The sequence below is a fragment of the Saccopteryx leptura genome, chromosome 3 (genome assembly GCF_036850995.1).
Source record: "Saccopteryx leptura isolate mSacLep1 chromosome 3, mSacLep1_pri_phased_curated, whole genome shotgun sequence".
In the NCBI taxonomy this organism is placed as follows: Eukaryota; Metazoa; Chordata; class Mammalia; order Chiroptera; family Emballonuridae; genus Saccopteryx; species Saccopteryx leptura.
The window spans coordinates 17,781,266-17,804,665 of NC_089505.1; the positions used below are offsets into that span (position 1 = coordinate 17,781,266).

The window sequence follows — 23,400 nt, forward strand, 5'->3', positions numbered from 1 at the left end:
CAACACTAGAGCCCAGCATGATATTTCTGATGTGGATGAAATAACTGACAAAGAAGTCATGTGGAAACTATAATTGTAATAAATTAGAAGCTCATTATATTTTCATATGCCTGTTGTATGCATTTATTCCTAACATAAAAAGCTTAAAAAGTGGACTGGACTTTTAAGCACCAACTAAAACCTCTCCCAGTGATGGACTAAGATATCTGGAAATGATTCCTCTTCATCATGGCAGGAGAACAAAGACTGGAACAATGGCGGCACCTGAACTAATCTCTATTTCTCCAGTAACATCAGCTAGTTCTCCAAGCACCGCCCCTTCATCAGAAAAAAGAGATTTCAGAGAAAATAGTGAAAGAAAGTAAACCAGTCTTCGACTTTGGTAGTCTCCATAAATGAAACTTCAGTGAGGGTTTTGGACTTCGCACCTCTCACGTATGGCTAATGATCAGAACACTTCAGATAAGATGCCCGTGGATGAGAGCCAGGCAATGGAATGGTCATGCAGTTGATAACATGTTTTCGGGGGTGAAGGGGGTTGAATTTTAAAAATGGACAAAATTCCAAAATGTCATGCATGTCTGTTTCACCAAACAAAAACTGAATGACCAACTAAAAAGGAAGACAAGTGACCATTTTCAGTGAATACAAAGCATTATCATTTCCCTGAGGTTTCGTCAAGCAAGTATGGCATTTTTTTTGAAAGACAAAGAGATCAAGGTTGAAGATTAAAGGAAACTGTGCATTTTTCGATAAAATGAAGGAGATATATGACAAAGAGAATAAGAATAACGTCATATGTAAACCAAGTAAAGAAATGGTCTCAATCCCTTAAGGAAAAAAAAACAAACAAACCACTCCGATGTTTAACATTATTTTCCCTTTTATTCTTTAACTAATTAGAAATTTTTATTTTTCTGATTGTACAACTACTCTTACACTTAAAGGGATGTGCAAATTTCTAATTTAGCATCAAACAATATTTCGACAAGTGTTAATACTGTCCAGTACCGCCTCAAGCTGATAGCATCTTATAAATATCCAGCCTTAGGCTAACACTTGGAATAGTAATTACATAGTGCCACCCATATAGGGGAAAAAGAGCACTCTGATGTCCATACTCCAAGTCAGTGAAGAATCAATCATTGTCCCACAATGCTAATTAGCACAAACATTAGAAATATCACCTCTGGACAGAAAAATCTTGATAAAGTTATATCGTTAACCCAGCAATAAACAATATGAGGGGTATACGAACAAATCAAAGTGCTCAATGTGGAAGAATTCTCAGTATTGTATGATTTACACTCACAGTACTGAGCCATCAATGAACAAAGAGGTCAATCTGTTCTCTTAAGGTCATGTCAAAAGGCAGAGAGGCACATAACTGGGCAGAGCACTTCTAAAGGTAAAAAGGAAATCATACCAAGACTGGTTAGCCGCATGGATTTGACAAAAGACTTGTGGGTCAGAACTGAATGAGTGAGAAAAAGAATTCTGTTCTTTTACAACCAAACAGAACCACCAAAATTTCTTGTCATGACGTTGAAAGGACCAGAAGAGAGGTTGCTACCGGTAGTATTAAAAGTATAACAAGATGGAAAGGAATGTGAAAGGATGGAAAATTAGACTTAGCAAGAAGGTCAGCACACATGGGAATGTTTAGAAAACGTAAGGGCTAAGGAAAGATCTCACTCGTGTTAAGGATGGCACTGGCCAGTCAGTCTCCACTCCCACAGAGTAGGACTTCACTGAATGAATTTAAATTACAGCAATCATCTGGGGAAGAACATCTTACTCATGAACGCAGATGAACCCTGGAGAGAGCCCCCTCCCAAGAGGCTGCAATGAAGTCTGTTCCTTCAGACCTTTATAAGGGACACAGCCAGTAGTAGCCCTGAAGGTCACAGCAGGGCACCAGAGAACAGTAGGGCCAGGAAAACCATAGCTCTTCCCCACTCTGGGCCATTTCATACGGGCTACTGTGCCAACTAGAAGTTAGGTGGAAATTTCAGGAAGAAAAAAAATACCTATAGTCTCAAGTTCAAAATAAGTCATGTCCTGAAAATAAATTCTACAAAGTCTAATAAAAAACTAAAAAAATATTTTATTATTTGAAAGTAAGTTATTATTCCTTGCTATGGATAGAAGAATGAAGCAGTGGAGGACATTTTTAAATATTTGTTCCTTTGATAAAAAAAGATAAGAACATCAAGTAGACTTAAGTCAAAGAAAAGAGCTCTAATTTTTTTCCCCCTTTAGACTTGAGAATTTTCCATTGGCTTCAACTGATAAAAAGAAACACACTTGACAACGTTTCCAAATCACCAAATTGGTGACTGTGATGATGGCACTTTTTCCATGAGCTAGTTCCTATTGTTTTAATTAACTAAAACAATAAGCATCTCTTTTAAGGGCAAGATGCCCTCTATTTTGAATCAGCTTCTTTCAGTTCAAGTGACGTGATCACTGGGAATGAAGACAGCCACTCCAAGGAGGCCAAACCCCACCCCGGGACTCTGAAAGCCCTGCTCAAGGTTTAGTTTTAATTAAAAATCAAACAGCCTCCACTGGAAAGAGAACGAATGGAAAAGAAGGAGAGGTCATCACTAAAGGAAAGTAGGGATGGGAAATCTGAGATGACGGCGGGCCGGACCTTGAGGTTGGGAAGTTAGGAGCGGAAGAAGAGGGGAGGAGGATGCCACGCTCCGCAGAAGTAAGGCCATAATGCTTGACGACACATCACAGAAATGACAAGGCCATCCTGGCGACCCTCTCGGAGACTCACGGACTTCTGGTGGATTCTCAAGAGAACCCTCTTAGTACAGCGGTCGACCGTGGCGGCCCACTTCCTCTTTGCCTCCTCCTCCTCCTCCAGCAAGCAGCGCCTCAGGTCCTGCTTGTCAGCCTTGCTCAGGGTCCTGTCTGAGGCGGGCCGCACTAGCTGGGTCAGGTTCAGATGGCTGTACAGGCTCCGCTCCACCACGTAGGTGATATTGAACTCGCTGACCGCGGGGCGCCCGCGCCCCCTCCGGCAGGGGGCGCCACCGCTCCCGCCCCCTTTGGGTCTCTGCCGCAGCAGCTGCACGTCGCAGGTCGCGCTGTTCACGCCTTTGCGGGAGGGACGCTGGCAGAGGAAAGCTCTGGAACACGAGTAGTTAGTATCCGTCTTCTTCAAGCGGATTTGCTTCCGGACACTCTGAACCTCCTCCAGGGACACGAGGAGGTGGTGCCTGCGACGGTGGTTGTCATAGAAGCAAACCCCATCGGTACTTACCCCGTGGCTCAGGGACCCGAGACTCTTCCTCATCTCCCCCTCCGTGAGGGAGCGGGACACCTTCTGGGCCTTCTCTTCCTCTGGGTAGGAGAAGAACGTCCCCATCTTCTTGGGCGGCTTGATGAGGCCCCGACTCTCTCCTTTGCTGAAGGTTTTGACCAACTTGCGGCCAGCTGCCCAGGTTTCCAGGTTGCTGGATGATGGAGAAGTGGCGAAAGAGTCTGAGTCATCGTCCGGGGGTTTCTCAGGAGAACCGTCAAAGAAAAATGGCTTCTTGTGCACCCCCGAGTAGAGGGCCGATCTCTCCTCCAGGGTTGGGGAGCTGTCAAACACAGGCTCCTCTCCACCTGCCGGGAACCAACAGACATTGTCAGGGCCTCCCGCAAACGCACCTTGGCATGCCCCCCCCCCATCTTCCTTTACGCACTCCAACCCTGCAAAATATAAGCTAGTCCATTCAGAAACCACAGACTCCCCTCCCCATCTCACCTAACCTCTTCATCAACCTGGCTCCCCTGAAATAAAGGCATATTTAAAAAAGAAAAAAGGAAAGAGGCCCTGGCCAGTTGGCTCAGTCATAGAGCGTCAACCCGGCGTGTGGAAGTCTCGGGTTTGATTCCTGGCCAGAGCACACAGGAGAGGCGCCCATCTATCTGCTTCTCCGCCCTTCCTCCTCTCCTTCCTCTCTGCCTCTCTCTTCCCCTCCTGCAGCCAAGGCTCCATTGGAGCAAAGTTGGCCCGGGTGCTGAGAATGGCTCTGTGGCCTCTGCTTCAGGCACTAGAATGGCTCTGGTTGCAACGGATCAACATCCCAGATGGGCAGAGCATCGCCCCCTGGTGGGCATGCTGGGTGGATCCCGGTCAGGCACATGCGGGAGTCTATCTGCCTCCCCACTTCTCACTTCAGAAAAATACAAAAAAAAAAAAAAAAAAATCAAACTGCAAATGTATGGTTTCACACAGCTGAATGTTAAAAGGATGCATTTCTTCGTCTCCTTGAAATATCTCTGTAGACCAAACATCTTCCCAACCTGTCAGAAATGCCCTGTGGGCAACCTAAGCCAGTCTTTAGCGATATTCTGAGCATTGGAAGAGGATCAGTTTGTTAAGTGCAATACTCCTCAGAGGCTGGCAGTGAGGGTCCTGCCCCTTCAGAAAGGGTCTCTGTAGAGTCTGGTTACCTCTTTATACTGGGAGTGTGGTGACTACCCTGTGGCTGACAGTGGCCTTTTACTGGTATGTATGTCATTTAAGTAATGAAATCACCAAGAGGGTCTGAGTGTGGAAACACCATGAAGCGTTCTACCTTGCAAATGCAACTGACACGTGGTCCCCAGTGGACAGGCCAAACACAAGAAGGTAGGGACCCGAGTGATCCCAGCCAGACTTTCCCATCAACCCAGGCACGGCTGGAAGCAGCAGGGGCATTTAAGGGCCTGGCCATGCAAGCAGCCCCATCTCCTTCGCTGGGGCCAGGTACCGCTCCAAGCCCTCCGGAGCCCAGTCAGTGGAAAGGTCTGGGCTTCCTGGCAGGAAAACTGAGTTCTTTCCTCCGTGTGTGATGCGAACAGATGTGAGAAAGAAGTAGGTCAAACCGTGGGTGTAGTGACCCTATCTGGCTGTGTCCCTTTAATTATAAGGAAACTTCTGAGCACGGCCGCTTTCCACCAGCTGAACTGGAAAGAGGAAAAAATACAAAGTTTCCTGGAACAGAGGGATGGCACTAAATATCCTAGCTGGGACCAGGGTGCCAGTGTGTGCTTAAATGTCAGAGACAAAGGGAAAGACCTGCTCGCTTCAGAGAAGGGGAAAAGATGAGTGGATTGGTAGCAGTCCTTTAAAATTCCAAAAGTTCCTTACTTTTCCAACTGATGGGAATAACAGTTAAAAATATAAAGAAAAAAGTACCACTGCCATTAAGTATGACCCAGGATGGACTTTGACGGCAAGGAGGTGGCAGTGGGAAGGGAGAGGAGTCAGCTGTCCAGCCAGAAGTTCCCCGTCACCTGCAGCACAACTACACTCGCTAGAGATTTATTCCCAGCCCTTTCCCAAGAGTTCAAAATGAGGGTCTAGGGGTTCAGGCAGGAACTGGCCAGACCAGAGGCAGTCAGCGTGTGCACAGCATGAAGTTCTCCTGACACTTCCTCAGGACATCTGACTAAGAAGGAAAGGAGACCAAGGGTCCCTGTGTTGCCGGAGGTACAAAAGGCAACCTCTGCTAGATACAGCCTGCCCTCCGCGGCCCAGACGGGGCACGGCCTGGAGGCGAGGAAGCCCAACCGCAGACTTCTCCAAAGAGCCGCCCAGTACAGATCATGGCTCTACCCGGAGACCAGGTGTCCGCAGAGCTGCGCAAAGGCCCTTAGCTGCTCATCGTCCTGCGGGGCTTCAGGGAAATCTGATGAGTGACTGAATATTTTTAAATATTTAATATCTAAAACTTAAAAGATGTAAACGTACTTAGATAAAGAAATAGCCTGTCACTCAGTGGTGGGTTGGAATTTTTCTGGGCTGTCTTCAGGGCTGTCATCGGAGATGCCGATACTTCCATGACACTGTGGAGTCTGGCACCCGTGGAGGGGCACATGTCGCCAGGACATATGTAGCTCTACTTCTGGTTCTTGAAGCCAGCATCTGGTGAGGAGTCTGGCAGGAAGTGTGGCCAACGTTTCCAAAGGGGCCGCATCAGCCTGTGCTGAGGGCAGGCCTCCCTCGCATGGCGCAGGCTCGTCTGTCTGTCTGTCTGCTGGACCCGTGCCCTGACATCCCAGCCTGGACTTGACCCCTGGGGGTCAGAGCGCGAACTCCCCCATTCTGCTCTGACTTGAAAGTACACCCAACCTACCGGGAGAGTGACAATCCAGAGTGTTCCCACGGTCATGACTGGGCGTGATTCGCTTCACCTATTGACCTTGATCTACTTCATTCAGCTGAGATCAGCATACAGAGGGAAAGGGGATGCTGACAGGAGAGGATATGGATGACCTAACACCGAGAACACAGAGCTGTGCCTAGGACGCCAGCCCTGGGTCTGCCGCTCCACATCTCTGTGACCTAGGGCAGCCACTTCAACCTCTGAGTCTGTTCCCTCACCGGGAACAGTGCCTACCTTATCTTAGTAATACAGGGCTATTGCGAGATCAAATTAAATGAGAAGAGATACGTGAAGGAACTCTGTATGCTGAAAAGCATTGGCCATGAGCGAGTAGTTCATTAGCAGGTTACAGATGAGCTGCTGGAGCAACAAGGGAAGGGGGTCGGAGGTTATCAGCTCCAGGAAAGGCACAGAAGTGGGCAAAGGGCACTGACCTGGCTTACAATTTACTATTGTCTAGGGCAGCGGTTCTCAACCTGTGGGTCGCGACCCCGGCGGGGGTCGAACAACCAAAACACAGGGGTCGCCTAATATGTATTTCCGATGGCTTTAGGCGACCCCTGTGTTTTGGTGGTTCGACCCCCGCCGAGGCTGCGACCCACAGGTTGAGAACCGCTGGTCTAGGGACATCTGTGCCCCACATAAAGACTGGAAGTTCATGTTACAAGGGTGAGCCTGGGTGAAGGACTGTAACCTTCCAGGCTTTTCCAAGCCTCCAGAGCTGGGGGGTGAGGGCAGGCATGGCACAGAGTGAAGACCCAGGACAGGGGAGTCAGGCTGTCCAGACTTCATTCGGGATCATCTGCTGGCTGACTTCGTGGGGTGACCTTGAGCGAGTTATTTCCCCTCTTGGTGTCTTAGTTTCCTCATTTTCCAAATGAGCATGGTTTGAGTTCTGCCTCTGGTGGCTATTCTGAGGATGATAGGCAAAGGATCAGAACATCTAAGATGTTTAAGAGCGTGCCTGCCACAGAGCATGCTCTCAATAAATATTCAGGAAACGAGCTTTGGCCCAGGCATGCAGGAAGTACACAGGGTCTCATCTTTGAAGGTTTGGGACAGGAAGCAGGGGTTACTGGGAGGATGAATCTTAACTGCTTGCAGAAGCAGGGGTCACAGTAGCAAGTACCATTTCTTTAGCCGATGAGGAACTGCATAGAGTTCTACTATGCAAGGAGACGGAGGGAGATCTTGTCTAGCAAGGTGTTGGGGGCAGCCCGATGCAGACGCTCTGAGATACACACACACCTGGGGCCTTGCTCGGTGACACCAACAAGCCCAATCAATGGCATCCCAGCTCCTCAGCTCATTAGGGACTCAGCTTATGAAATCTAGCATCCAGCTGAGACCCCCTAACTCGTACCCCGATGAATTAAAGTTAGAGTGAGACATCCATTCAGTCAGTACTTTTTACCCTAGGGCTAACTCTTTTGGTTTGTTTTTCCTTTTTATTTTTTAACTATGTCTCTCAGAGTTGGCTGACTGACTTATTTTGAAATACTATACAAGTCAGAATATTCCTGTGATTTTACAAATGGTAATCTAGTGGGGAAAAGCTCCCTCAACACTTCTGACTATCACGTCTGAAGGGGCCAACGCTAACTATTCCACTCACTTTACCGTCTTATGAACAAGACCCACCAATCTAGTTGTGATATTTGAGACTTCATTTTGCCAAGAGTGCATGAGGTTTTAAAGCATGATACCCACAAGGCTCAATGGTGGCAGCTCTGCCTGGTTCTAGTTGATATTACTGACGGATACTGTGTGTAGGATTTTGGGAAGAGCTGCCAAAGCAAGAGGAAGCCAGGCTGTCTTCTGTACTGTGAAAACCACGATTGGCCAACAGGTATTAAAGCATCCCAGTGTAAAATCAGCATGGCGCCCCAAGGTAAACAAATTACCATGCAATAAAACACACCCAAATGAAACCCAGGAATTAAATACAACCATAAGTTGATGAAAGTGGCCATAAAGTAGATCTCTCTTACTCTCTCCTCCTCCTTCCCCTTTAACCTCGATTTTCCCACAGGAACCCCTTTACCTTCAATATTCCTCTAGGGGGGCTTACAACAAATTAAAATAAAACCCAGCAATAACAACAACAGGAAACCATCGTCTACCTAAGGGGAAATCCAGCTCCCTCCATGGCCTGATGTTATTTCTGTACAAAAAAAGTTCTCTACAATGATACTTTTAAAAAATACAAGTTAAAAATTTCTCACAATGTAAGTATGTCATCTTAACAAGTAATATGAATTTAAAAAAATAAAAAGATATTCTTCCCAGTGGTTTTTTTCCCCCCAGTTTACTTATCATTTTTCAAATAGGAAATCTTATTCTTTTATCTTTTGGGGGAGAATTTTATAAGATGCAGCACATGCACATTACTAACAAAAAGCAAGACAGATCTGTTGTGATTACATTCCATGGCTGTCATAATTACACTTCAAAGGCTAACTATTCATTCCAATAAATCCAAGCTCATACCCTTCCTGACATTGCTTCATCTGACAAGTGGTTTAGCCAGCAATATAGCTCTCAGAGATCCACTTAGCATAGAAGGTCCTTAAAGCCCCATTTGAACTGAGACTTGAGATAGTTTACAAGAAGAGCAAATCACCCCTCAGAGATCTGAAAGGACATGAAGTGCCTTAATTGTCAGATGTTTGCTTGAGATGGATGTATATCAAATTTTGACTGAATCCACAGGGCAAGGACTATTATCTTTTTGGAAGCAAAGGCTTATTATCCTGAGAGGAAGTGAGAAAATAAAAGTTTATATAAAATGGCATAAGCTCAAAATTTAAGCTATGCCATACCTTGAGAAGATGTCATTGTCACATATTATTAGCCAGTTCCCATCTCTGTAATATTTATATATTAAGATGCAGCACATGCACATTACTAACAAAAAGCAAGACAGATCCCCACGTTATATCCTATAATGTGCTGAGTGTTAGCCTGCTAACAGGCAGACCCAGTTCTCTCTCTCTGCCAGGACTCAAACCATTTTCCACTTGAAATTATATTCTTTGTCCACTGAAAAACAGACCCCACACGAATTGCTTTGGAATAAACAGGGTGAGGTTTGCTTTATTACCTTCAGTGCTTGGCTTTTTCATTTCTTCCACTCTGATTAGTTTCTTTCTCACTCTGCGAGTGGAGTTTACCAGCTTGTGCAGCCTCTTAAACTTCACCGACTCCTCGGTCTCATCATCCGACTGCTCTCTTGACTGGCAAAAAAACAGGAGAGAAGTTAATCAGATAAGCGCTCCAGAGCTTTGCTCCTGCAGCAGGGAGCAGCCCTGCCTCGCAGCCAGCTTGTGCTTGGGGAGCGCTGCAGCTGAACTTGAGGCCCCCACCAATTTGCCCAACAGGTTCCTGAAGCTCCACCTACCATCTTAAAGGTCTAATGAGTGGAGAGTTAGGTCCTAAGCAGCATAGCACACACCCTTGCCCTTGACCGGCATGTGGTGGTACGTTCTGTCTCAACTACTTCCAGGTCCTCTTTTAGGAGAATTCCGCAGGGCTCTCTCCAAGGCTGGCCCTGTAATTCCAGTTTCACTGCTGTGGTTTGGGCCAGGCTGTCATCTGTCTGGCCCATCAGGACTTGCTGTTTAAACGTGGTCACCAACTACTCCTCCAAACCAAAATTCTGTTGACTTGTTCCAGTCCTCCCCGAAAATGAAAACCAGCAGGGCAGGGGAAAGGAAGAGCTGCAGAAAGTCGCCTTCTGTCTCGCTGGCGAGGACAGCCTGCCACATCTCAGCCATCCGCTCGGCCTCTCCCAGCCCCTTCCAAGAGCTCACCAGGGGAGCATGAGGACAGCCCTGCATTCCTCCGAGGGACAAGGGAAAAAGCTGACCTTTTCAGTCATACACTACAGTCCATATTCCCCAGCAGCCCATTCCGTTCTGCAGCGAGTCAAGTATGCTCAGCCCAGCTGTTTTCCCTCAAGGATCCAACATTACAGAAAGAAAAAAAAAATTTTCTCTCCACAGCAGTGACCCTGGCAAGAAACAATCCTTTCCTTGTGAACAAAATGAGGGTTTCGCTTCCAAGTCGGCTCCAACATTCAATATGCAGCTTCCTCTGTTTTATCTGTCCAAAATGTAAAAAAGGCAAAAGTCTCCAACGAAAATGGGCTTGCTGCACGCGGGGCTCGGCATTCCCGGGAGCGCAGCTGGCCGCAGTGCGCAGGCGCGGCACGCCCTAGGCAGCTGCTGGGACTCCAGCTAATACTGCACATCCTGGCAACAGCTTTCTCTCCATTTCCTCAAACTTACTTCCCTGAAGGAGTGGAGACAGGAATGCCTCCACTGAAAACACAGCACAGAAACAAACCACATCTCTGAGCATGAGTGTAACACGGAGCCCTCCCCCCCCCCCCCCCCGGAGAAATACGCTCATTCATCACAACTTCATAGACAATAAGAAACAAGAATGAGCGGAGAATAATTCAAGAGGAAATGAGGTAGAGATTATATGAGTTATTTCGGTATAAAAACAGTGCACGTTGTGAGTCTACAAATCTCTCTGCGCACTCTGGCGCTATGGAAGGGGTAAATGCAACGCTGTTCCTGGCCTCTTCCAGCCTACTGGTGCTCCCAGCATGGAGCCACTGTAGTTCCCCTCACACGTCTCTAAGTACATCCTCACCCAGCAAAGAATCAATTATTATAACCCATACATGAAAAGTCATCGGCCAAGGGTATTTCGCAGGCTTCCTTGCGGTGAAGAATATCAATATGCATATTCAATTTCTCTGAAATTCCGAATTAAAATGTTGCATACACATTTCAGAATTAAAGTCAACTACTGGGTTAGCCGACCTGTGGTGGCACAGTGAATAAAGCGTTGACCTGGAATGCTGAGGTCGCTGGTTCAAAACCCTGCACTTATCTGGTCAAGGTACATATGAGAGTTGATGCTTCCTGCTCCTCTCCCCCCCCACCATCTTCTCTCCTCTCTAAAATGAATGAATGAATGAATGAATGAATAAATAAATAAACTACTGGGTTACCTGGTGGTCAAGGCTATTTAACACACACCCCCAGGTAATGGGGGACAGAGGCTACATTGCATGCTAGTAATCAGGCTTATTGCATTTGGCCTCAACTCAAAATGTAAAACAATTAAAATGAAATAAATATAGTTCCTACTCAATAATGATATTGCCGAGTTCAAATTCTGTTTTTACTTGGCTGAATTGTTACATGTGATGAAACAGCCAGAGTGGTCAGCCAGAGGAATGAGGCCTTGGTTAACCCTCTTTCTGGCTAATCGGCACCCGAACAAAACCACAATGCACGGAGTTACACATAAACATTTAAAAATATTCTGTCCTCTTGACATTTCTCAAAAGCCAGGCAAATCTAACAGAAGGGGAATCAGCATTAGATTATAGAGAGTCTTTGTATATACCAATGGGACAAACCTAGAATACGTCAGCATGTCTATAACCCTCACATTAAAAAATTCTAAAGTGAAAATGGAAATAAGCATAGGTTTTTTTAAATCAAGATATAGGCAGCTCCATCAGAGGATATATACCTCACACCTAGCTTGGGGACTGCTGGTGGGGTGTGGGTGCATGAGTGTGTGCGTAGGGAATAGGAGGAGGAAAAAAGAGAAGTGGAACATATAAAGAAGTAATACAAAAATCTTCAGTCCAGAGACACAAATCATAAATAGGAAATGAGCCATGAGAGAGAACTTTTTAGGGAGAAATCAAAAAAATTAAACCAGGACAACAGACTTAAAGACAATGACCTTCTTCCCCCCTCCCCCACTCCTCATTTCCTCTGCCCAGACTCACTGTGGTGAAAAATAACATATTCCAGGTACTTATTTAATTGCTTTCACATGTTCCATCTATTTTTGAGAAACAGAAGCTCTTTAAAACTTTGAATTAATGGTTATTTTTTTGTTTTCTTTTTTAAAAATGAAGATTTTGGAGGTATTTGCCTCTGACAAATCACAAATCATAGCAACCAATAACTTTCTTCACATTACCATGAAGAAAAATTTGAAAAAAATATATATATAATATTTTAAACTAGAAAATCTCTTAAGTAGCCGAGAAGTTACTAGAGTCCAGTGTATCCCAAGATCTTCTTTATTGATGGAGAGGTGTTGACTTCTTACTTCCTCTTGAGTCCAGAGGAAAAAGAGTTGTGAAATATTTGCCTTTAAAAAATTCTCTCCAGCTGTTTTAATATAAAGACTCTGTTAAAAGGCACGCATTTCTTTTAAATTTATTTTAAGCTTTAATTCCTTGTTTCATGTCTCTCCTTTTAAATAAGTATGCACCACTTCCCAAATGCTGGAAATAATATATTGTGTCTTTTCATTCAGCAAATACACCCCCCGTGTAAGAATTTATGTTTTTCCTTTTCTTAATTAAGAAATCTTCCCACCGGGAGGAACTTAGTAGAGGATGAAGGAAATCTGCACTTGTGTATAAAATGAATGATTGATTCTAATAAATTCAGAACTATTAAAAGACAGGTTTTAAATGAAAAATGGGGGGAAATGATAAATTCATGTACATTCAGACATGAGATGGTCTCTCTTCCCCTGCCCTGTCCCACCTAAGGACAGAGTACTAAAATAAACTTTAATTTCATCATCTTCTGAATGAGAACGTGAAAACTCAATTATCTGCATAAAACCTCCCCACCTCTAAACCTTTGGTAGCAGAAGGCAATTAATTTATCCCACCAAAGGATGTGGGAAAAGTGGACCTACAATATTGTAAATAGAAACATTTGATTTCCAGCCTCTCTACTGCAGATTTTTCCACCAGAAAGCCCATATGGCTCAACTTTTAATTACTTTGGCTAATGCTATATGTAGTAATTCTGTGGTGAATGCTTAAGTGTTTCATTTCTGGTTTCCATGGCAACATTACATCAGATTGCAGACAGCTGGCTCCACAGTTTTAAACCATAACAAAGTGACCAAGCCAAGGCACAAAACTATAGCTGCTTTAAAGAGATAGTACACCACTGCCTGCCAGGGTGCTGAATGAGGGACCTAGGGGGCCCTTTGGCTTGTGAAGGAGGGTGGAGCCTCCTTCCTTCTCAGCTGCTTTTGGAACGAGTACATCCCTGACACATCTGCAGTGTTCTAATGGGAAAGACATGGAGCCAGCGTGGAGAACTTTTTATAACACAGCTACATTAAGGATGATTGGAAAAAAGGGACACAATTAATAGCATCTGTTGATATAAACATTTGTGTGCTGGCGCAAACTCAAAGTGCCCCCCTCATTGTTCACCTTAACTCCTGTCACTGCAGGTCAGTAACACATACTTCACCTGACCCTGTGACAACAATTCTTGTGACTCTGACACGATAAACAAAAGTTTTCCAAGAGCCGCACGGCACAGTGATGCACGCACAGGAGTCATGGGCAGTGATAAAGGTTAAACCGAACTTACAAGGAACAACTAGGACCCTCCAAGGACCGCTTGAGACCACACTGAGCACAGGATTACCACTCAGCCTTTGAAGAAAAACACTCAGTTTGCTTCTCCAGCTCCCAACACCCCTCATGCAGTCTCAATTAATAGCCACATTAAGTTGACTTCTCTCCCCCAGAGACAGCACATAACACTGTAAGATATGTAAGCATTTCTGGAGAGTATTTTGCAATTGGGAATGCATTCGCTTGTGAAATTCACACAACCATTTCTGGTTAATCCAGCGCATAACCAAACATAGACACTTCAACTTCCTAGGTCCGCTTTATCAATGGCAGAAGGAAACCTATCAGTTGTTACTTTATGAAAAGTGGCAGTGCAATGCTGTCGTAAGTCCTCCACACAGAAAGCCTTTGCAATTGACAACTGAGCTCCAACCCCTGCGCACTCAATCCCTCGCGTTCTCACTGTATTCTCAAAATAACATTCACTTTTCTCCTCCAAAAGAGATGTCGTCTTATTGGGTAAGCAGGTTAGGAAAGAATGCTCAGAGTTAGAAGGCAGGGGAGAAAACAAGGAAAGAAGAACAAATCTAGAGGAATTTGAATAGAAAAGACAAAAAAGCATTGTAGCCAGCAGCAATCCACAGCTTTGCCCTGAGAAGACAGAAAGCACATTTTCCCTTTGCATTAAATACAGTATATCCAGTGAACTTACCGGCTTCGGCATTTAGCAGACCTAAGGGGCAATTCGGAGCTCCTCCGGTACCGGTACCCCCACCCCCTCCCCACTTTGAGAGCGACTTCACTCCTGTTCCGTCAACTCGGATCGCAAAGCGAGGATCACGCACTTTTGCAACATGCTCCTTTCGAGTTACATGATCAGACAGGCTCCACCAGCACAGTTTAGGATCCGAAGGAAAAAAAAAAAGTGAAGACACTGGATTCAATTAGCTGCCTTTCGCTTGCTGACTGAGTCCCCGTTACTTGCTAACTGCATAACTTGCAAGAAAGGCATAAGTCATCAGCTCTAAGCAAATCTTCTATTCACCACAAGGAAAAAAGGGAGTGTTGTACGTGGCAAACAATCCCTGTTTTCACTGACGAAGGCTCCCTGACCTCCCGCTGGCCTCCAGTTCCTTAATTACTGTCTATGGAATTCCAGAGAAAGAAAAAAAAAAAAGAACGCGAGAATCTGAGCAAATCCGGACCAGGACTAACCCTTACAAGTGACTGGACTTAAAAAAGCTCTCTTTTGCAGATATTCTTCTAAACACCCCCTGAAGGAAGCAGTCTCGATTGAAAATAGACACCGTCCAATGGCTATTTTTGAAACTACTGAATTAAAACTTACACTTTTGGTTTTCTCCTAGAGTAGTCACTTTCTCACCGTTTCCTTCACGGCTCCTTTTTCTATTTTAACCACAAGTGTCAATGTAGGACGATTCCCCTTCACTGACACTTCTAAAACTGCCATACCAAACTATTTTGACGATCCTTTTAGAATAGCTGACTTCTCCTGTATCCTAGAAATGTGAGCATGGGGACCGTCACAAGATGAGCATTTAATTTTTCTCAGAGGTGTCTGGGGAGCCGTAAGCACATGATGTCATTTAAACAGAGCATCATCTATGCAAGACAAGACTGAAAGCCCCCTATGAGGTTTCCATGTCGTGGGTTGCAGGTCATGCCTGTATTTTCAGGGGGTAAATTCATGCAGTTGGGAGTCATATATTTCAATGCACAGTATGAGCTGTCCATTCCTAGGTGCCTCTCAACGTGTGGGTCTTCCCTTATGTACTAATGCAGAGTCCCCATTCCTGGGCACCTGTCCTGCTCTTTCCTTAGGCCCCTGAAGCATCTCTCTACTTCAGCAGGAATTCCCCTCTCCCCAATTTTCTGTCCCAGAAATGTCTCCTCCTAACGTTTATGGAATTTCCTATTATTTCACCCCACAAGGGTTCGTCACAACTTCTCTATTCTGCCTAGTTCCCCATTTCACAAACCCATTCTCCAACACCCACTCTGGTTTTCCCACGGCCATCTGAGGGGCCTACATGTGGCAGGTGTTCTTGATGTTGTACCTCCAACACCCATACGTGTCAAAAGCTCCCCATTCCCAGGCACCGTGCTAAGTATTTAGACGCATGATCTCAGACAATAAATGGTTAAGGCAGACTCCAAGACCTCACGGTTTTGCTCCTGCACCACCACCCCCTACCTCTGCCGGCTTCCTTTACCCAAGAGTGACAACCATACCGCATGCAATGTTATACTTAAAATTCCTTAAAAAGGTCAGTAGAAGTCCTTGGTTGCATTTGCTAACTGAAGAAAACTAAGGAAATGAGAACGCCCCCATGCGAGTGGGATAAGGGAAGATGGAAGCCCAAAGTCTTTACAGGAAGAACAACCTGGGTTTAATTTCCAAGCCTGCCAGCCCATCCCTTCAGTTCTCCGGGTCTCAGTATTCCTCCATGTAAATTTGGACCGATAACATTTACCTTAGTTTGTTGTTTCAAAAACTGTCTATGTATTCAATATAATGGCCAACTAGACCTTGGTAAGTGCTTCCTACACACGCTGTCTGCTACTGACTGGAACCCAAACAAGACCTGTTTTCATTCTTACACACTGCTGTTTTCGGTGCTGTGTAAATAGCAAAGGCAAAGAAAAGATGCGAGAGCTAGTGATATGGCCAACACCTGAGGCCGGGTCTGCACCGTTTGATCAGGCGCAGAGAAGACTGAGCAGAAGCAGGGATGCTGCAGTTGGGCCCCTTCTGCCACTTGTGAACAGCAGGCTTCCTCCCTCTTCTCAGTTTTCAAATAGGCAGAGATAAGCCTCCTACGTTCTTGAGAAGAGGAAAGGTGACCTTGGACGTAAGTACCAGAGCCTGGTAGGCGGAGAGGCCTCTATCCGTGTGAGATCTGTGGGAAGCTGGGCATTCCGTGAGCCAGGCTGTGTGAGGCAGGTGGAGGGAAGGACACACCTCCTCGTCCCCCTAGGGGCCAACTCCTTCCCTATTCCTCTTTCTGAACAGCACATGGGCACCCAACACAAGCTTGTCTTTCAGTGGACAGGAAGGTCCAGGGGACAGGGACCGTGTCTGTCCCCCCTCCTGGTATCCACAGTGGCTGATGCAAGGCCCGCCCACAGCGGGCCCTCTCTACCTACGTGTGTCATCATGGTGCAATGAAGAGGTATAAACTCTCCAGACCCAGAGCTCCCAGCCCCCGCTGTAAACTGGAATGGGATATTTGAAAGACTAAGCCAGACCAGGCCACTCTGGGAAGCTTCTTGCTGGAGGGAAGGTGAAAACAGTCAGAGGACAAAGCATTTTTAGTCTTGTTTATTGGACAGTGGACTTATCCAGCACACAGCAGGTGTGCAAGTTTGCTGAGGACAGATGTAACTCCCACTCTAAGGATTGTCCATTAGCTCCTCAGGACAAAATCCAAAGGCCTTATCATGAAACATGGCCAGAGCCCTATCCTTATTTCCAGCATGCCCACTAAACAGGTACGAGGTGGAAAGGGCCTTCCATTGCACCCGTTTCTTATTCTCTGAGCATCTCAAATACCGACACTCGCACATGCCTGCACACCTTTGTACCTGCATACTCCTCTTCTGGAAATCTCTCTGCCCACCCATCTACCTCACTAGGCTCCACTCAATTCTTCAAGATTCAGTCCCATGTGTCACCTCTGGCAAGGCTTCCTGGCCTCCCTCCTCACTTTCCTTAGACTGGGTGATGGTACAACAACCTAAACAGATTTAATCATAGGACTTAGCACGAAACATACTGTAATCACTAGATTACTTAGCCTGTCACTAAACTTCATGAGGACAATGAGCAGTGTCATATTCATTTCTGTATATGTATCTTAGCAATATTTATGGTTTATGGTTGATTACACATGATATATATTTAATTATAGACAATTTGTAAAATGCAGAAACAAAACAGAGAATGAGAAATCACCTATATTCCCCTATTTGGACAGAAAAATCAGTAATATTTTGGTTTATGTCCACTCACTTGTTATACATACACACACACACACACACACACACACGCACACTACACACTCTTGTGTTTTTATGTTTTATCTTTATAAAAAACGATGACCTCGTGTTCTTTAGCTGCTCCACCTCCCCAGGTCACTCTCAGGGTCTCCAAAGCCTTCCCCTCACATGAATATACAGTTTAAGTAGAGAAAAGTACTCACTTATAATTGTGACCTTCATTGAGTCAGTATGGCCCCAAAGATTTTCCTTAGAGTGACCCTGAAGCCCTCAATAAATACTGTTCAAACTGTTTGATAACCTGCATTTTAAATGTTTGAACATTTTCCTATATCAACAAATATTCAGCAAATAAAATGCATGAATAATTCAATAGTCAGTCTTAGAAGTACGCTTTAAATTATTTAAACTGTACCCCATCATTGGATATTTACATTTCCAACTTTTCAATATTATAAACAATACTCCAATGAACACTTTCCTGTAAAATTTCTAAGGCATCTAGCATTCTTTTTATTGAATAGATGATTATATTCTAGAATTGCTGAGTAAATAGATAGGCATATCTTTAGGTCTTTTAATATACATTAAGAATTTGCACAGTAGAAATACTGCATTATTTTTAAATCTCAGAAATAACATTAAAAGAGTTACTGTCTCCCCACAGTTACCAACACTAAATATTACAATATTCTTTTCAACGTAGGTAAGTAAAAATAGTATCTACATCTGTGCTAAGTACATGGTTCCTAATTGAAATGAATGAATGAATACAGTCAATCAAGAATAAGGTAGAGAAATAGGAGTACTCTGGTTTTACATGGACTTACAAAGTTTTTACTCTAGTACGAGAATCCAAGAGAATTTCAGAAATATGACTCATGTAAGTCAAACATAATAAACATATAAAAGGAACACAGAGATACAGGGATTGGGGACATGGAAGAACTCACCATTGGCTGAAAAATGGAAGTGCTTCACTGAGGGGAAGGGCACTGCCATGGGTTGGGGCCATTGCCATGTTCCTAAATGCGCCTAGACGTCCAGTGTTTCGGTGGCCCTGTGGCCCTACGCCCTTCTCCCTGACCTTAGATGCCTGTCTATCTGGACAATCAGAGAAGAGTTCGGCTGATGCTGTTGCCTTTATAAACAGCATGTGACAGCAATCAACAACAGCTTGAGGCTCTCCTCTTCTCCAAGCTGGATTTCATAATCACTCCAACATGCCTGATCTCCTGCCGCTAGGCCAGCAAGTGATGCATTCGAGATCACTCCCTACCTTGGGGGCAGCACACTGGCTCCAGGTGGGCATGGTGAGGATCAGCCCTGCGGCCTCCCAGTCCTCAGTGTCTGACTCTGGCAGGGGCCTTCTGGTCACAGGCATCAGGTTAATGTTATTTCTTTGTGTTTATAAAATAATTCGTCTCACTCTTTAAAGAAGCCAGGATTACTTTAAAAAGTGTTTATGAGTTGTCGGAGTAATAAAATGCGAAACACATTGTGGGTTGTTTTTTTTTTTTTTAAGTTTATTTCACAAAGACTTAAGGGAAGGACTCATCTGTTTAGTAAGAAATACTTTGCTCATTAGCTGGTGACATCATTGCCCTCTGAAATTAGAAGATTTTTGTCAGCATATGGGGGAAAAAAATTAAGATTCCATTCTTTTCCCAGAGGTGCAGTGTAACGCAGAAATAATCTCTCTGGAAGTTTCAAAATTAACTAGTTGTCGCCAGATTTGAAGGAAGAGGAGGAGGCGGCAGAGGCGGAAGAGGAGAAAATTACGTGATAGTCTTATTTGTAAAAAGTATGGGAGAATTTGAGGTCCTATTACCATCCTCTAGGGGCAAATGCTTGTCAGCACTTAATTCACTTAAGAAACTGTTTTAAAAACTGTAAAACCAAAGAAGCAGTGAAGGAATGCTACCTTCCACAATAACCTCTACTCTATTTCTTATACTCAATGAACTTTGAATTGCTTTCAATCGCCCCCAGATAATGTTGTAACTTTCCCCAGGAGGAGGAGGAGAAAGAATATAAAAGGCCTCAGGAGCCCTACAAGCAGGCAAGTGTAGGGAAACTTAGAATGCAGGCAAGCCCCCCCCCCCCACCCTAATTCTGCAAGTTGCCTCTGCCAGGGCAAATGATTTCTTTCTCTCGAAAGATGTAGGCGGGGCGGGGGGGGGGGGGTGTGTGTGCTAAGGGGAAGAAAGAGAACTGACTTTCTCTTCACTCTATATCTTTGGAAGATTTTTCTGCTGGATTGTCTGTCACCTTGCCATAGGTCACAGAAGTTAAGGTAACAAACAGTTGCCTGGGAGGTAGTAGACAGCTCTAGAGGTCCCTCTGGTAGGAGGGGCGTGATGTCATCTATGGTGTCAGGCACACTGAAGACTCGAGCAAAACACCAAGCCCACTCACTCCCAAGTGCATTCGATTCTCACACTGTCCGTGCCATGGAAAAGGATGATTCAGAACAGGACTGCCAAGTAGGGCAATTACATATGTGTTGAGGCGCCAGTTGCCGGAGCCGGTGGAAGTTTTCATCCCAGAAGCGGTAACTCTCCCATGGGATTGGGTGGTGTTCGCAAAGCCACATTACTTGTGTGGGATCTCAGACAGACTGTTTTACAGATCAGGCATGATGACTCCTTGGACACAGCTGCCAAACAACCCTGCCTAGGCCCACCGTGCTGTAGAAATACAGAGAACTGATGGAGCCACGTGGCAAGGAAGGGAAGGTACAATCCCACGTTCCTTCCTCCAATCAAAACGCTGGCCATCAGATCACAGTCACCTGCTGAACCTGGAGGCAGGTGGGCCGATGTCGTCTCCTAGAGTGATGGTCTACAACCTTAACATAATTCTCCTTTAGTTTGTAGAATAAATAATTTGTAGAAGTTTACTTTCTAATTATAGAAATCTAGGCTGAATCCTTAGAAAAGGAATCCAAGAGTTAGAGAGGCTGTCTGTGGTTATCTCATTGGCAAAACTGTCAGGTCTGTGATGACTGCTGAAAACTGAACCACAGAATATCCTTCACAATTAAAAAAATTAGCAACAGCACCCCCCACAGTATACATATATGTATAAATTATATGTATATATGTACGTGTGTGCGCATGTGTATATATATATTATATATATATGACTAAAAACTAGTGAAAATATTCTACCAAGAGCGACCAAATAAGGAAAGAAACATAACTAAATATTTAAACTTTAAAACTCCATGACCAGGAGAAATGCACCCCCATGTTTATGGCAGCAGCATTGTTCACAATAGCGAAGATCTGGAAACAGCCCAAGTGTCCGTCAGTGGATGAGTGGATTAAAAAGCTTTGGTACATATATACTATGAATACTACTCAGCCATAAGAAATGATGACATCGGATCATTTACAACAGCATGGATGGACCTTGATAACATTATACTGAGTGAAATAAGTAAATCAGAAAAAACTAAGACTTTATATAAGATTTCATACAGAGGTGGGACATAAAAATGAGACTCAGAGACATGGACAAAAGTGTGGTGGTTATTGGACAGGGGGAGGCGGGGGGGGGGGGAAGGGGAGGGGCACAAAGAAAACCAGATAGAAGGTGACGGAATATAATTTGACTTTGGGTGATGGGAATGCAACATAATCAAATGTCAAAATAACCTGAAGATGTTTTCTCTGAACATATGTACCCTGATTTATCAATGTCACCCCATTATAATTAATAATAATAAAAAAACCCTCCATGACCAAGGTAAGAAACAAATTTCTGAAGGCCAGTGGAAAAGAAGGCCCTCACTTTTCCAATAACTAGATTGGTGGGAATTTTGAGAATTATTTAATATAACCTCAAATCTGGAAAGAAGCAAAATGGTGTGGATGGTTTTGGGTTTTTTTTTTCCTTTTTCTGATGTAGGAGCAGTGAGAGTAATAAGTGAAAAGAAGAACAGTGAATACTAAGGCTGATCTTGATTGAAATAAAGTCTCTAGAAAGTCACCAGGAACTAGAGAAATAAATTAAGGTAGACTCCCCATTCCCCTATCCATAAAATAAGTAGCCCGAATCATGATGTAATACATTAAACAAAACCTTAGGAGAGAGAAGGCAGAGCCCAAATATCCCAATGAAGATCACTACCCATCTCAGGTGGGTATCCTTCCCTGCCCATTACATTAGGCTACAGCAATAATAAACATAAATGGACCATAAAACAAAGCCCTTGACTGTATCTTGGAAGAAAGAAGAACAATCTACTGTCAGATAACATGGCAAAAAGGACAAAAAGTAGTCCTTATTATATCAGCACAAATAGAAAACTGACCCAAGTCACCCAGGCGTGAAATGCACAACTATTCAAACCAAAGCAATAAGGAAAGAAAAAAGAAAAAAAAAAGGGACAAGAATAGAAAAACATGAAGATCTTATCTTTTGATCCCATTATCACAAGAAAACATAACTCAAGGAATGGGAATAAATTCCTAACAGTTGCTTCACTCTATAAAATAATTTAATAAGAACATGAATTCAATTAAATGAGACTACAAAGGCAAGATGAAAAACAAGAATATATATTTTTAAATTGCAGTCATTAAAAAAATAGAGGACCAAAAGAACCAATTGCTGCACATTTCAATTAAATTTATAAAAAAGAATGAGCAGAAATAGAATCTAGAAGTCAAACTATTGATACAGAGAAAAGCTGTTTTCTTTAAATCTACTTTCTCTTAAGGATCCAACTTTTAAGATTTACCCAGCTCTTGACCTGGGCCTTTGACCCTGCTGCTCTCTCTACTCTCTACACTGTTCCTCTTACTTCTGCCGATGAACTCTTCCTGGGTTTCAGCCACCTTCTCTGGGAAGGCTTCCACACTCCCTGCAATGGGACCTAATGGGCTTTCTGTGAGTACTTACTGCACCACATACAAATAACCCAATTAAGACTGCACTCATGCTACCCTCCTGTGTGTCTCCTCTTAAATACAAGCACCCTGTGCATAGTGACAGCATATAGTCAATACTAAATAAATGCACAATGTATAAAGAAAAGAATGTTCAAGATGACATTCTTTCACCTCTACTCTGGGTCACAAGTGTACGGTACGAAGTATCCTGTCAGGAACTGAACATGTAATGCCGCTTGCATTATACTTGTAATAGTACAGTCGACATGAGGACATCAGAGGGTGTGGTCCTGGTACAAAGAAAGAAAGGAACAGGGACAGAGAAGGGAATAAAAGGTTTATATTTTTTTTCCTACAGAAATTACTTTGAGAATAATTTGAATTTGTACGTGGTTGTTAAAATACTGCTTTTCAAATGAATGTCACCATCTGATGATGACTGACTATAGTATTAGGATTTCTGATGATTATGGGTAACTGTGGTGTCTTAAAATTTAAATGGGCCCTAAAGGGATGGGCAGCCTGTGACTTCAATAAATTAGCTTAGGTTAGAAAGGGTCCTCAGTCAGGATCCTACTCATGAGCCTGGGTAATAGGGCCTGGGTTTCTCTCCGACCCATCTATTATCTAAGATTTGTCATTAGGGCAAATGACTTAAGGGAGAATTAACATGTAATGAATCAACAGCATTAAACAAGTGATGGAAACCTCTCTTATCACCAACCTCCCTGAGTTTACTCCCAAGAGCAAAGTAAGAAACTGGCATTGCAAATCTAAATGCCAAACCTTCACCCAGATTACATTACAAACATCTGGACTTAGATATAATCAGCTAGCTGGAGAAATGTGGTAGGTCCTGTTTGCTACATGGCGATTAGGTTGAACAAAC

The 23,400-nt window shown here is 44.0% G+C and overlaps 1 protein-coding gene across 4 annotated transcripts in view; it reads right to left on the bottom strand.

The window, feature by feature from the left end:
* Positions 1-23,400, bottom strand: part of SASH1 (SAM and SH3 domain containing 1) — a 329,462-nt gene that overhangs the window by 30,278 nt on the left and 275,784 nt on the right. For 3 of the 4 annotated variants that reach the window (XM_066373038.1, XM_066373036.1, XM_066373037.1), the window contains exons 9-10: positions 9,259-9,391; positions 3,278-3,624 (exon numbers count right to left, since the gene is read on the bottom strand). In XM_066373038.1, coding sequence (XP_066229135.1) covers positions 3,278-3,624; positions 9,259-9,391 — 480 coding nt within the window. Of the gene's footprint in view, positions 1-3,277; positions 3,625-9,258; positions 9,392-9,555; positions 10,278-23,400 lie in introns of those variants that run through there. The other variant, XM_066373039.1, reaches the window with a different exon arrangement.